This window comes from Chiloscyllium plagiosum, unplaced genomic scaffold (genome assembly GCF_037043375.1).
Source record: "Chiloscyllium plagiosum isolate Xiang-an unplaced genomic scaffold, Cpla_swu_hap1 HiC_scaffold_8, whole genome shotgun sequence".
Lineage (NCBI taxonomy): Eukaryota > Metazoa > Chordata > Chondrichthyes > Orectolobiformes > Hemiscylliidae > Chiloscyllium > Chiloscyllium plagiosum.
The window spans coordinates 33,194,976-33,210,407 of NW_028270146.1; the positions used below are offsets into that span (position 1 = coordinate 33,194,976).

The 15,432-nt window shown below is 41.8% G+C and overlaps 1 protein-coding gene across 5 annotated transcripts in view; it reads right to left on the minus strand.

Annotated features, from left to right (window-relative positions):
* The window catches only part of unc79 (unc-79 homolog, NALCN channel complex subunit), a 219,713-nt gene that overhangs the window by 113,994 nt on the left and 90,287 nt on the right, over positions 1-15,432 (minus strand). For all 5 annotated transcript variants that reach the window (XM_087989676.1, XM_087989677.1, XM_087989674.1 and 2 more), the window contains exons 25-26: positions 7,904-8,105; positions 1,260-1,439 (exon numbers count right to left, since the gene is read on the minus strand). In XM_087989676.1, the coding sequence (XP_087845802.1) occupies positions 1,260-1,439; positions 7,904-8,105 (382 nt within the window). The remainder of the gene's footprint in view (positions 1-1,259; positions 1,440-7,903; positions 8,106-15,432) is intronic.

Consider the following 15,432-nt stretch of genomic DNA (forward strand, 5'->3'; position numbering starts at 1 on the left):
ATTTGTGAATAGTCCCACCCACTGCGTACACCACAGGCAGGACACTAACTTTCTTCAACTGGGACATTTCCATAGTTTGTGCAGTCATCACTCCTCGCAATAGTAATTGGCTGCATGCAAGCATCATCTGGTGACCTATGATCATGAATTCCTGTCTAAAATCCTACCAAACTTAAAGCTTGTATGCCCCTCTTAAAAGAAGGCACATTATTGTTGTTGGTGGCATCGAAATCCTCTGAGTATTGCACTAGGAAGGATTCCATACGCACGCATCAAATGTTTAAAATGTTGTACTAGAGAACTAAGAGATGGAAAGGAGGAGTGATGTCCTATATGCTAAGGATGGCTAGAGGTCTTCGGAATATGTGCACTAAAGACATTGGCAAGTTATAGCAAAGCCTAATTTGAGAACTGTACACCTACCTCCCCCTCACTTTCCCATCACTCAAGATTTGAAGGTTGCCAAAGGATTTAATGATCACATGAGTTGCAAAGCTATGACCTATTGAATAGCAGAGCAAGCCCAAGGGGCAAAAATAGCTTTCTCTTGTTCCTAATTTGTATGCTCACATATCAACTTCAGGAGAGAATCTTCAAATACCATATAGATTGTACCACTAGCCTGAGATATTGCACACCCATCACTGACCTATAAACACAATCAATCAAGCAAAGACCCAACATTCATAAACTTTACCTCAACCTCCTAAGCACAGTACCATTTCAAGCCTCATTGCAACATCTCACAAACTATTCAACTGTGAATACAAAATTATCACATTTGCCTCTTTCTTGCACAGGAAGATGGTGCACCTTCTGGAATGCTTATTGGTCCACATGGCCTCTGCTTATTCTTTCAGTCACTGTAAATGCCAAGCCAAAGCCCTGATTGGCTCTAAGTTATGACGCTCAGAGAGCTAGTGTAGATACCAAAAGGCCAACTGGTCTCCTTCTCTGCTGTAATAATTCTGTGATAAATAGTCTGTGCTATGAACCTCAACAATGTGACACTACATACAGACCACACCAGAGTCCTTGGAAGCCATGCAGATATCATGTTTTTCCTAAACAGACACCCATCCCACCACAACTTCCAGCACCATGGAACCAAATTTTGAAGTGGGCTTTTATATCTACACATGAAGAAAGAGTTTCCTAGCATATTAAATGGAACCCTACTCATCTGAATTAACAATTCTTATAATCTAGCCAAAAACAATTACAAGCTAAAATGACACTTTCAGGCAGAAAACACTTACGCAGTTTGGTGCTTAGAGTTTCTGGAAGAGAAAGTGCCCTCTTTGACTCTCCTGGACCTTTCACACTATCCCTAAGAGATCGCACACTTCTCTGTCGGTTTCGTGCAAAGCGAGCGCGTTTGATCTTCCACATGGCAGCATCACTTAGATTAGCAACATTTGTCCTTACAGCAGTGATAGCTGAAGAAAAGCACATGCAAACATGAAAAATACCTAGTCAAAAGGCAACTGATAAAAAAGTTGCTTTTGCAACTCAGACATCAAAAGTTTGCACTGCATGCCTAAACAACGGTGCGCTAAGATAATTAGTTTATTTCTTGAGGGGTAGAATTGCAGAGAATTAGTGTCAAGCTTGAATTGAATTGAATTGAATTTCTTGTCACTTGTACTGAGGCACAGTGAAAAGTTTGTAAGTAATTTTGGTTAGACCACTATTCAAGTACTGTGCACAGCTATTACTTCTATATTCTAAAATGGATCTACTTGTCCTGAAAACAGTGAAAAAAAAATTTATAAACATGATATCAGAACGAAGAGGAGATGCACATCAAGAAAGATAAAGCATGCTGAAGCCCTTTCTCTATTACCTGATAAAAGCCTTTTATACAAGGATTTAATGGGGATAATATATCTAAGGTAGTCATGAGTATACTTACTAGGAAATTCAGGACATACTTAATTACCTGGAGAATGGCTGCAATGTGGAACTCTCTACTATGAGAGGTAGTTGAGGAAAATAGCATAAATTGATTTTAAGCAGAAGCTTCACAAATATAAGGGTGAAAGGATCGGAAGGTTAATAGAGCATACAGTATGACATTTCTGGGCACCACACTTCAGGAAGGAATTGAGCACATTGGCGAAACTGCAGAGTAAGTTTGCCAAGCATTGTTCCAGGGATAAGAGTTCTGTCTTCCTTGAAGAAGAGAAATTTAACAGGAGTTTTGATTGAAGTTTTCAAAATTATGAGAGATCTGGACAAATTAGATATGGAGTAACTGTTGCCTTTTGCAAACAGATCAAGAAGGAGAGGGCACAGATTTAAAGTCATTTAAAAAAGTAGTAAATATGACACAAGAAGAATGTTTTTTCAGTCAGCAAATAGTTCAGGTCTGAAATGCACTGCTTAGAAGCATGATGGAGACAGATTCAATTGAACTAATGTGTAGCACTGAGGGGAAAGGGTGGGAGAATGGGATTAAGTTATCCCAAATTTTAAAAGAGCCAGTGCAGACGCAATTGATCAAATGGCTTTTTTTGCTTGTAACAATTCTGTACTTCTATTAGGCTGCAGCATTAGCTGAACTGGATCAGAGGAAGTATAAATGGAGAGACAGACCATTTGAATTAAATGCCATGTTTGTGCACTGTATAATTTATTCAATACTACACAAATGCTTAATTTTCATATTTTTATCAAATGACAATGGCATGAATTGAAATACCAAAACTTAATCTCTCATCTGTCGGAAATAATACCAAAAATTGGCCCATTATTAAGTATTATTCGAAGTACCATGTATGCAGCAATACATTGTTATTTTAGATCTTTTATCACAGTGCAACAGCATTCAAAACAAGAAATGCTGGAAACACTCAGCAGGTCAGCATCTGTGGAAACAGAATCTCTTTGGTTAACATACGTTCATCAAAATTTTGATTTGAAACACTGGCAGAAATTTATCAGCAGCAGATGGCTCACTGCCTCGGAAGAAAAGTTGGCAGTGAGTCAACATACATAGAACAAGCCCAGCAGCAAACATAAAGTGCTATAGCAAGCTAAATTAGTGGAGAATGAGACTTCTGTCCCTCAGCTCCAACAGCCCCACAACTTCATGGTGGATGCTGCTCGTTTTGAGGCAGGCCTCTGGAAGGAAGCCTACAGGAACCCTGGATCAAGATACGTCAGTGGGGCTTTGGTTAGGGAGGGCTTGCCCAATTTAGAGGCAGGGTCAAAGGGCAAGGGAGATTTGAAGTACAAGCAGGCAGGTAGGAAGGAAGGAAGGAAGGGGGTTACTATCTTCTGGGATGAGTTTTGCCCCTGATGGGCAAATACCACCCTCCCAAATAGTGGCATACCTCATTAGGGAAGAACGCTGGAAATTAGGCCCTGCTATTCTCCTAGTCATCACTGCCAATAATGAGTTTAAAAATACACAGCATTCCCCAGTTTACCTGTCTTTTACATGCAGGTTAACAGGAAATTTTTTGCACTTAACATGAATTCCAGTTGATTAGAAATAGGTAGATTCCAGCTGCAGATAAACCATTATGAACTGTTGACACATAACTACTAGTTAAAGCTCAACTCACTAATAAACACCCCTTCTACACACACACACACACAATTGGTGTTATGTCATAGAGTCATAGAGATGTACAGCATGGAAACAGACACTTCGGTCCAACCTGTCCATGCCGACCAGATATCCCAACCAAATCTAGTCCCACCTGCCAGCACCCGGCCCAAATCCCTCCAAACCCTTCCTATTCATATACCCATCCAAATGCCTCTTAAATGTTGCAATTGTACAAGCCTCCACCACATCTTCTGGCAGCTCATTCCATACACGTACCACCCTCTGCGTGAAAACGTTGCCCCTTGGGTCTCTTTTATATCTTTCCCCTCTCACCCTAAACCTATGCCCTCTAGTTCTGGACTCCCCGACCACAGGGAAAGAATTTGCCTATTTATCCTATCCATGCTCCTCATAATTTTGTAAACCTCTATAAGGTCACCCCTCAGCCTCCAACGCTCCAGGAAAACAGCCCCAGCCTGTTCAGCCTCTCCCTGTAGTTCAGATCCTCCAACCCTGGCAACAACCTTGTAAATCTTTTCTGAACCCTTTCAAGTTTCACAACATCTTTCCGATAGGAAGGAGACCAGAATTGCACACAATATTCCAACAGTGGCCTAACCAATGTCCTGTACAGCCGTCACATGACCTCCCAACTCCTGTACTCAATACTCTGACCAATAAAGAAAAGCATACCAAACGCCTTCTTCACTATCCTATCGACCTGCGACTCCACTTTCAAGAAGTTATGAACCTGCACTTCAAGGTCTCTTTGTTCAGCAACACTCCCAAGGACCTTACCATTAAGTGTTTAAGTCATGCTAAGATTTGCTTTCCCAAAATGCAGCTCCTCGCATTTATCTAAATTAAACTCCATCTGCCACTTCACAGCCCATTGGCCCATCTGGTCCAGATCCTGTTGTAATCTGAGGTAACCCTCTTCGCTGTCCACTACACCTCCAATTTTGGTGTCATCTGCAAACTTACTAACTGTACCTCTTATGCTCGCATCCAAATCATTTATGTAAATGACAAAAAGTAGAGGGCCCAGCACCAATCCTTGTGGCACTCCACTGGTCACAGGCCTCCAGTCTGAAAAACAACCCTCCACCACCACCCTCTGTCTTCTAACAGTTCTGTATCCAAATGGCTAGTTCATCCCTGTATTCCATTAGATCTAACCTTGCTAATCAGTCTCCCATGGAGAATCTTGTCGAACGCCTTACTGAAGTCCATATAGATCACATCTACTGCTCTGCCCTCATCGATCTTCTTTGTTACTTCATCAAAAAACTCAATCAAGTTTGTGAGACATGATTTCCCATGCACAAAGCCATGCTGACTATCCCGAATCAGTCCTTGCCTTTCCAAATACATGTACATCCTGTCCCTCAGGATTCCCTCCAACAACTTGCCCACCACTGAGGTCAGGTTCACTGGTCTATAGTTCCCTGGCTTGTCCTTACCACCCTTCTTAATCAGTGGCACCACATTTGCCAACCTCCAGTCTTCTGGCACTTCACCTGTGATTATCAATGATACAAATATCTCTGCAAGAGACACAGCAATCACTTTTCCAGCTTCCCACAAAGTTCTCGGGTACACTTGAGCAGGTCCTGGGGATTTATCCACCTTTAATCATTTCAAGACATCCAGCATTTCCTTCTCTGTAATCTGAACATTTTGCAAGATGTCACCATCTATTTTCCTATAGTCTATATCTTCCATATCCTTTTCCACAGTAAATACTGATGTAAAACATTCATTTAGTATCTCCCCTATTTTCTGTGGCTCCATACAAAGGCTGTCTTGCTGATCTTTGAGGGGCCCTATTCTCTCCCTAGTTACCCTTTTGTCCTTAATATATTTGTAAAACCCCTTTGGATTCTCCTTAATTCTATTTGCCAAAGCTATCTCATTTCTCCATTTTGCCCTCCTAATTTCCCTCTTAAGTATACTCCTACTTTCTTTATACTCTTCTAAGGATTCACTCGATCTATCCTGTCTGTACTTGACATATGCTTCCTTCTTTTTCTTAACCAAATCCTCAATTTCTCTAGTCATCCAGCATTTCCTATACCTACCAGCCTTCCCTGTCACCCTGACAGGAATATTCTTTCTCTGGATTCTTGCTATCTCATTTCTGAAGGCTTCCCATTTTCCAGCCGTCCCTTTACCTGCGAACACCTGCCTCCAATCAGCTTTTGAAATTTCTTGCCTAATACCGTCAAAATTGGCCTTTCTCCAATTTAGAACTTCAACTTTTAGATCTGGTCTATCCTTTTCTATCACTATTTTAAAATGAATAGAATTATGGTCACTGGCCCCAAAGTGCTCCTCCACTGACACCTCAGTCACCTGCCCTACCTTATTTCCCAAGAGTAGGTCAAGGTTTGCACCTTCTCTAGTAGGTACATCCACATACTGAATCAGAAAATTGTCTTGTACACACTTAAGAAATTCCTCTCCATCTAAACCTTTAACACTATGGCAGTCCCAGTCGATGTTTGGAAAGTTAAAATCCCCTACCATAACCATCCTATTATTCTTACAGATAGCTGAGATCTCCTTACAAGTTTGTTTCTCAATTTCCCTCTGACTATTGGGGGGTCTATAATACAATCCTAATAAGGTGATCATCCCTTTCCTATTTCTCAGTTCCACCCAAATAACTTCCCTCGATGTATTTCCAGGAATATCCTCCCTTAGCACAGCTGTAATGTTATCCCTTATCAAAAATGCCACTCCCCCTCCTCTTTTGCCTCCCTTTCTATCCTTACTGTAGCATTTGTATGCTGTGTTGAAGGAAAGATTGGGAAGGCTGTGGTCCCTTTCTACAGGGTTTGCTGAGATGATCCTTCCACTGATCAGAATGCAGCCTTTTAATTTCCCTTCTCTGGACACCTTCCCCTGTTTGTGGGAGGTACAGGGTAACTACTTCACACTCTCAATATCTCTGACTTAGTAAATAAAAATCACAGCTTAAAGCAGTGAGAAAGGGTAATAACTGGCATTCTTCAATCTTGAGATGCTTTCTACTGCAGAACAATAATAGTTCCTTCCTTTCCAGAGGTCTACTGGCTTCTGAGCCAAACCTTATGACCCCCACGCCATTCAGCTTCCTGGAGCCAACCATACAGACGCTGGATACAGAAGGCCTTCATTTTCAAAAACTGATCACTAGTCCATAGACCAATTGCCTACACATTGTCAGCCAAAGGTCCATTTGTTCTCTGCCCTGTCACCAGACCATCTGCAACAGGACGTGCCCTGCTACTTGAACAAACAGCTGTGTAAACATCACTTGCAGCGAGTATCACAGTTACTTGCATTTTTTAAAAAGCATAGCAGTCCTTGAACATTTCTTGTCTTTTAAATCAGTTTATTTTCCACTTCAGTCCATATCAACAATAAATGAAAATGAATCATTAATATTATACTACTTTCCTGCCTACCATTTTAAAAACCTTGAAAAAGCAACAGACTGCCCACTGCTACCTGTCTGCCAAAACCAACCACACTGTAGCATTGGCCATATAACATTAGGAGAAAGTGAGGTCTGCAGACGCTGGAGATCAAAGCTGAAACTTTATTGCTGGAACAGCACAGCAGGTCAGGCAGCATCTAGGGAACAGAAGATTCGACGTTTCGGGCACATGAAGAAGGGCATGTGCCCGAAACGTCGAATCTTCTGTTCCCTAGATGCTGCCTGACCTGCTGTGCTGTTCCAGCAATAAAGTTTCAGCATATAACATTAGGGTCAAATTTCCCTAACAAGGTCAACTTCCTGATTTAGGACCAGATAGACCATTTGTTGGTTAGAGTTCCCCAGAAGCAATGGTCCCCCCAAAGCTGCTCGGCCACCATTCCATGATCCCATGTACCAATGCAATGACTTCCAGTTTTGGAAGTCAATGCTACATACAGATCTCAGATGCTAACAAAACAAAGGGGAGTATTGCCCAAAAATGTATACTCAACATCAAAAAACTAGCTTTTAAAAGAAAGAGTACCTGATACGACAGGACATCCCAAAATGAATTAAACACTTTTTGAAGCATATTTGCTAGTGTAATGTACAAAACACAACATAATAATGACCAGATTCTCAGTTTTAGTGGCTTTGATTTAAAAAAAGTGTTGATAGCAAGTTGAACAACTTTCTACTTTCTTCTTCTGTAGTGTATTCATTCATGAAGTTTTAATGAATTTTTGTACGATGTAAATTGAATCCCATTGGAACCAAACCAGTTCTTACTCCTTTGTATGGTTTTGGACTTGGAAATAGGTGGCACCCACCTGCTCCAGTGAGAGGACTGGAAAGTCTAAGCTGAAATGACAACTTACTTGTAGGGAATGGAAATTCCTTATTGCAATCCAAATGAAGTTGCGCCTCCAGAGACAAGGTATCGAACCTATTGACAAAAAACTCCCAGCTTAAAGCTGGAATGTCTTGCTTTAAGAAATGAAGAAGAAATAATTTGCTGAGGATTGTTGGCCTGTCCTTCACCACAGTGTCAAACTGAAAATCGAGGCAAAGACAGAGACCCTACATGAAAATAAATAAAAGCTAGAAGTTAATCACACAGGCTGTATATAATTATATAAATATATATATAAAATAGGACTTCCAAATATTGCAAGTTTTCCATGATATTATGTCAAGGTGTTATTTGTTGTTTACATACATTTTTAGGAACTCAAACTGCTGCCTTTGGCATCCTTTCTATCTGAAAAACCAAGTAAATTAAATGTGTTTCCAATTCAAATTTTAATCTTTCCATGACAATTTATGATAAAAGGATGAAGATTTATTCAAGGAAAGCAGGATTGTGAAGTGAAGAGGATGTTCTGGGCTTTTGCGGACTAGTCTCTGAAAGTAGAACCAATCTTATAATACTCAGTCATGGGATGTGTGCATCGATGTAAGGCTAGCATTTATTCCCAATCCCTAATTGCCCTTGTACTGAAAAGCTTGCTGGGCCATTTCAAGACAAAAAACTGCAGATGCTGGAATCCAAAGTACTCAAGCAGGAGACTGGAAGAACACAGCACGCCAGGCAGCATCAAGAGATGGAGAAGTCGACGTTTTAGGTGTAACCCTTCTTCAGGACCGGGGGTGGGTATGGGGGAAGCTGCAGATAAAGATGGTGGTGGGGGCAGGGTGCTGAAGATAGGCAGCGGGTATGAGCTGGTTAGTCAATGGGAGTAATGAATCCATTAGGTGGCTGGAGGGGGGGGGTGGGGGGTGGTTGAAGGGATGGGGGTGTGCTGGGAACGGAGTCAGGAGAAGGGAATGGAGGTTATTTGATATTGGATAACTCAATGTTGAGTCCTCCAGGCTCATTTCAGATAGCAGTTAAGAGTCAACCATACTGCTGTGGATCTGGAGACACACGTAGAACAAACTAGGTGATAATGGCAGATTTCCTTCGTAAATGACGAGAAAATCAGGTGGGTTTTTATGAAAATTAGCAATGGTTACATGGTCAACTTTTGGCCAGCATTAATTCCAGATTTCTATTAAATTCGAATGTTACCATTTGCCATGATGGGTTCTGAGCCCCAGAATATTAGTTTGACGTTATAGTTATGAGTCCAGTGGCACTATCTCTACACCACCCATGTCATGTTTGACTCCAGGCCATGGTTTTCTTTTTGACCCCTACTACCTGGCTATGTAGTTTTACTGTCATGCATTCAGCGCTGGTTGTTGGACTACTAAACTCAATTGTTTGCGGTGTTCAGCAGCAGGAAATCCTGCTTGGTTTTGTACATACCTCACTCTAAAAAATATCAGAACTATTCCTGTCATGCCTTATTACAATCTTTATTTAGCAAAGAATGCTTTCCTAGCCAAATGCTGTCCAAGGGAAGAGCAGCATTCTGAGCCTTAATACTGCTGCTTATTTTTGTACATAATCCTGTTCCTGAGGTGGCACAAAATACATTGTGAACAATCATCTTGGACTGCCTACTTTATATGACAATAACTTACATTCATACAGTTCCCTTAATACAACAATCCACGGCATTACGCAAGAAAATTATAAAACAAAGTATGACACCAAGTAACATATTCGTGGTGGAGATTAGTACCATACAGGTATCACTTCTGCCAAAATTGTGGGTAGATGCTTTAAAAAGAGATGGGTGGAAAGATACGCTCAAGTAAACTACTTTCTTGCGTTGGTTACCTCATCATCCAATGCAAGCCCAGTCTGAAAGCTATAATGTTAAAGCATGAACAAGGGCAGACAGATGTGTTACTATCAAGTCCCCTTATCACAGTACATTCTGTGCTTACGTTGCTCTCATCTCCCTCATGTGTGATGTTTAACATGAAGGCGAGCAATCAATAGTTTCCTTGGCATTATTTTATTTGAAGCCATGAGACTTCATAGATCTAGCATCAGTGTATTAGACTAAGAATATTGCCACTAATTCTTTTCCATTCTACAAGGCATGTCTGTATAAGATTTATCAGTTAACACAGATCCAGGGACATTTGAACAGGAACCTGGCATTTTCCAAACCAACAAATACTGGGCTCAACATCACTGATGACTATTTTGAGAGTACATACAGGTCATCTGACTGGTATACAGATGAGTTCCGAGGTTTTATCGATCACACTTGCTCTTATCCATGTTAAAAGGTAGATCTGATTTCCTTCTTACAATTAAAGTTTGTAACAATTGCTTTAAATCCAGATAAATTTCTAGGTTATTTCAGAAATAATTATCAGCCACATGTAAGGAAATATAGCATAATAATTATGGAAAAGCAAAATACTGCTGATGCTGGAAATCCGGAAAAAAACCAGAAGTGCTGAAGAAACACAGCAGGTCTGGCAGCTATAGAGAAAGGAACAGAGTTAACATTTCAAGTCTTCTTCAGAGCTAAAAGCAGTTGGAAAATGGTATTTTGTTTTATATAGTTTTGACAGAGGCAGAGGATAAGCAAAAGGAACAGAAAGTTTGTAGGTCCAATGCAAAAGAATTGCTAATAGAGAAATAAATTTGGTTTAAAGTAAAGTGGGATGGTTGAAAATAGGCCATCTCAGCTGAAAGCAAAGTTTAAAAAAAACACAAACAAGATTTAGGGTGTAGGTTTGCTCGCTGAGCTGCAGGTTTGGTATCCAGACGTTTCATTACCTGGCTAGGTAACATCATCAGTGGCAACCTCCAAGTGAAGCGAAGCTGTTGTCTCCTGCTTTCTATTTATATCTTTCTCCTGGATGGGGTTCCTGGGGTTTGTGGTGATGTCATTTCCTGTTCGTTTTCTGAGGGGTTGATAGATGGCATCTAGATCTATGTGCTTGTTTATGGCGTTGTGTTTGGAGTGCCAGGCCTCTGGGAATTCTCTGGCATGTCTTTGCTTAGCCTGTCCCAGGATAGATGTGTTGTCCCAGTCGAAATGGTGTTTTTTTTCATTTGTGTGTAGGGTTATGAGGGAGAGGGGATCGTGTCTTTTTGTGGCTAGCTGGTGTTCATGTATCCTGTTGGCTAACTTTCTTCCTGTTTATCCGAGGTAGTGTTTGTGGCACTCCTTGCATGGAATTTTATAGATGACGTTGGTTTTGTCCAGGGGTTGTACTGGGCCTTTTAAGTTTGTTAGTTTTTGTTTGAGTGTGTTGGTGGGTTTGTGTGCTACTAGGATTCCGAGGGGTCTCAGTAGTCTGACTGTCATTTCTGAAACTTCTTTGATGTATGGTTAGGTGGTTAGGGTTTCTGGCTGTGTTTTGTCTGCTTGTCGTGGTTTGTTCTTGAGGAATCTGCGCAGTGTGTTTTTTGAGTATCCGTTCTTCTTGAATACATCATATAGGTGGTTCTCCTCTGTTTTTCAAAGTTTGTCTGTGCTGCAGTGTGTGTGGTGGCTCGTTGGAATAGTGTTCTGATACAGCTTTGTTTGTGTGTGTTGGGATGGTTGCTGGTGTAGTTGAGTATTTGGTCAGTGTTTGTCGGTTTTCTGTATACGCAGGTTTGTAATTCTCCCTTGTCCTTTCTTTCTACTGTGACGTCCAGAAATGCGAGTTTGTTGTCAGTTTCTTCCTCCTTGGTGAACTTTATGCCTGTGAGGGTGTTGTTTATTATGTTAAATGTCTCTTCTATCTTGTTTCGTTTTGTGATGACAAAGGTGTCATCTACGTAGCGAACCCAGATTTTTGGTTTGATGATTGGTAGGGCTGTTTTTCTAGCCTTTGCATTACCACTTCTGCTATGAATCCTGATAGCGGAGATCCCATGGGAATCTCAGAAATGACAGCCAGACTACTGAGACCCCTCGGAATCCTAGTAGCACACAAACCACTAACACTCTCAAACAAAAACTAACAAACTTAAAAGGCCCAATACAACCCCTGGACAAAACCAACATCATCTATAAAATTCCATGCAAGGACTGCCACAAACACTACGTAGGACAAACAGGAAGAAAGTTAGCCAACAGGATACATGAACACCAGCTAGCCACAAAAAGACACGACCCACTCTCCCTTGTAGCCCTACACACGGATGAAAAAAAACACCATTTCGACTGGGACAACACATCTATCCTGGGACAGGCTAAGCAAAGACATGCCAGAGAATTCCTAGAGGCCTGGCACTCCAACCACAATGCCATAAACAAGCACATAGATCTAGATGCCATCTATCAACCCCTCAGAAAACGAACAGGAAATGACATCACCACAAACCCCAGGAACCCCATCCAGGAGAAAGATATAAATAGAAAGCAGGAGACAACAGCTTCGCTTCACTTGGAGATCGCCACTGATGATGTTACCTAGCCAGGTAATGAAACGTCTGGATATCAAACCTACAGCTCAGCGAGCAAACCTACACCCTAGACCTCAACCTGAGCTACAAACCTTCACAAACCTTGCACAAACAAGATTAAAGAAAGAAATATGGAGAACGCTTCACGAGGTCAGGCTAATTCATGTTGAGACCTAGAGGCTGTAAGGTGCCTAAGCAGAAAATGAGATGTTGTCCCTTGGGCTTGCACTGTGCTTTGTTGGAACATTACAGCAATCCCAGGATAGAAATGTGAGCATGAGAACAAGGTAGTTTACTGAAATGGGAAGCAACTAGAAGATCAGAGTCATTCCTACAGTCAGAGCTAGTGGTAGTGTTCAGCAAAGCCATCATCCACTCTGCATTTGGCCTCGCCATTGTAAAGGTTAATGCATTTTGAGCAATAAACACAGTAGAAAAGATTGAAAAAAGTATACGCAAAATGTTGCTTCACCTGGAAAGTATGTTAGCAGCCTTGGACAGTGAGAAGTGAGGAAGTGATTGGACAGTTGCCATGGAGAATGAAGTATTAGAAGCAATGGAGGAGGGGACCAGGGTATTGTGGAGGTAATACAGAATGCCGAAAGTGGAGGTGTGAGGAGAAGATTCATTTGATGGTGGCATATTGCTGAAGATGGCAGAAATGGCAGAAAGCAATGACTAGTGAAGTGGAAAGTGAAGGCAAGAAGAACTCTATTGTGATGGGATTAAGAGGAAGGGATGAGGGTATAAGCACAGGAAATGGGTTGGACATGGCTGAAGATCCTATCAATCAGACTGAACTATGTGTGGGAAGTAATGCAAAGAAACAGGCATAATATGGACCCATGTGGATACCCATAGCCAGATCTCATGGTAAAGAGGAGGAAACTGGTAATTGTGGAACTGATGTAAAGAATCAAAAGAATCATGAACGTAAATGTGAGAGACTCAAAATGACAAGGTAGGGTTCAGTGAGTCGGGGGGGGGGGGGGGGGGGGAAGGGGGGGAGCGTAGAGTCAAGATGGGAAGAAGTTAATTGGGACAGGAAGAGGCTGAAACAGGTGAGTCTGCCAGAGCAATCTGTTTGTGGATTTTGGGATAACTACGTGATTGGGTTACAATGAGGTGGGAAGATGTGCAAGGGGGATCTCCAGAGAACATGACATCAGTGACAGTCCTGAAAATAGCAGCCTGATATTCAGTGGTGAGGTCATGATCCAAGGGAGATAAGAGGAAAGGTCAAAGAGTTGGGGCTCTGCCTCTGCAAGATTGAAGTCACGATGCCTGACAACAAAAGCAATGTAGAAGCGAATTACTGCAGATGCTGGAATCTGTACTGAAAACAAATGCTGGGGATCACAATGGATCAGGCAGCATCAATGGAGAGAAAGCAAGATAATGTTTCGAGTCCAGATTCGAGTCATAGAGTCATAGGGATGTACAGCACGGAAACAGACCCTTCGGTCCAACTCGTCCATGCTGACCAGATTTCACAACCACTTGGCCCATATCCCTCAAAACCCTTCCTATTCATATACCCATCCAAATGACTTTTAAATGTTGCAATTGTACCAGTCTCCCCCACTTCCTCTGGCAGCTCATTCCATACACGTACCACTCTCTGTGTGAAAAAGTTGCCCCTTAGGTCTCTTTTATATCTTTCCCCTCTCACACTAAACCTATGCCCCCTAGTTTTGGATTCCCCTACCCCAGGGAAAAGACTTTGTCTATTTATCCTATCCATACCCCTCATGATTTTATAAACCTCTATAAGGTCACCCCCTCAGCCTCCGACACTCCAGGAAAAACAGCCCCAGCCTATTCAACCTCTCCCTATCGCCCAAATATTCCAAACCTGGCAAGGTCCTTGTAAATCTTTTCTGAGCCCTTTCAAGTTTTACAACATGCATCCGATAGGAAGGAGACCAGAAGTGCACACCATATTCCAAAAATGGCCTAACCAATGTCCTGTACAGCTGCAACATGACCTTCCAACTCGTGTACTCAATATTCTGACCAATAAATGAAAGCATACCAAACGCCTTCTTCACTATCCTATCTACCTGCGACTCCACTTTCAAGGAGCTATGAATCTGCACTCTAACATCTCTTTGTTCACCAACACTCCCTAGGACCTTACCAATAAGTGTATAAGCCCTGCTAAGATTTGCTTTCTCAAAGTGCAGCACCTCGCATGTATCTAAATTAAACTCCATCTGCTACTCCTCAGCCCATTGGCCCATCTGATCAAGATCCCATTGTACTCTGAGGTAACCTGTTTTGCTGTCCACAGCACCTCCAATTTTGGTGTCATCTGCAAACTCACTAACTATACTTCTTATGCTCACATCCAAATCATTAATATAAATGATGAAACGTCGTGGACCCAACACCGATCCTTGTGGCATTCTACTGGTCACAGGCCTCCAGTCTGTAAAACAATCCTCCACCACCACCCTCTGTCTTCTACCTTTGAGCCAGTTCTGTATCCAAATGGCTAGTTCTCCCTGTATTTCATGAGGTCTAACCTTGTTAACCAGTCCCCATGGGAAGCTTTGTCCAACACCTTACTACAGATCAAGTCTACCCCTCTGCCCTCATCAATCCTCTTTGTTCTTTCTTCAAAAACTCAATCAAGTTTGTGAGACATGATTTCCCATGTTGACTATCCCTAATCAGTCCTTGCCTTTCCAAATACATGTACATCCTGTCCCTCAGGATTCCCTCCAACAACTTGCCCACCACCGATGTCAGGCTCAGTGGTCTATAGTTCCCTGGCTTGTCCTTACTACTTTTTAAAAATAGTGGCACCACGTTAGCCAACCTCCAGTCTTCCGGCACCTCACCTATGATTATCAATGATACAAAAATCTCAGCAAGGGGCCCAGCAATTACTTCCCTAGCTTCCCACAGAGTTCTAGGGTACACCTGATCAGATCCTGGGGATTTATCCACTTTTATGCGTTTCAAGACATCCAGCACTTCCTCCTCTGTAATATGGACATTTTTCAAGGTGTCACCATCTATTTCCCTACATTCTATATCTTCCATGTCCTTCTTCACAGGAAACACTGATGCAAGATACTCGTTTTGTAT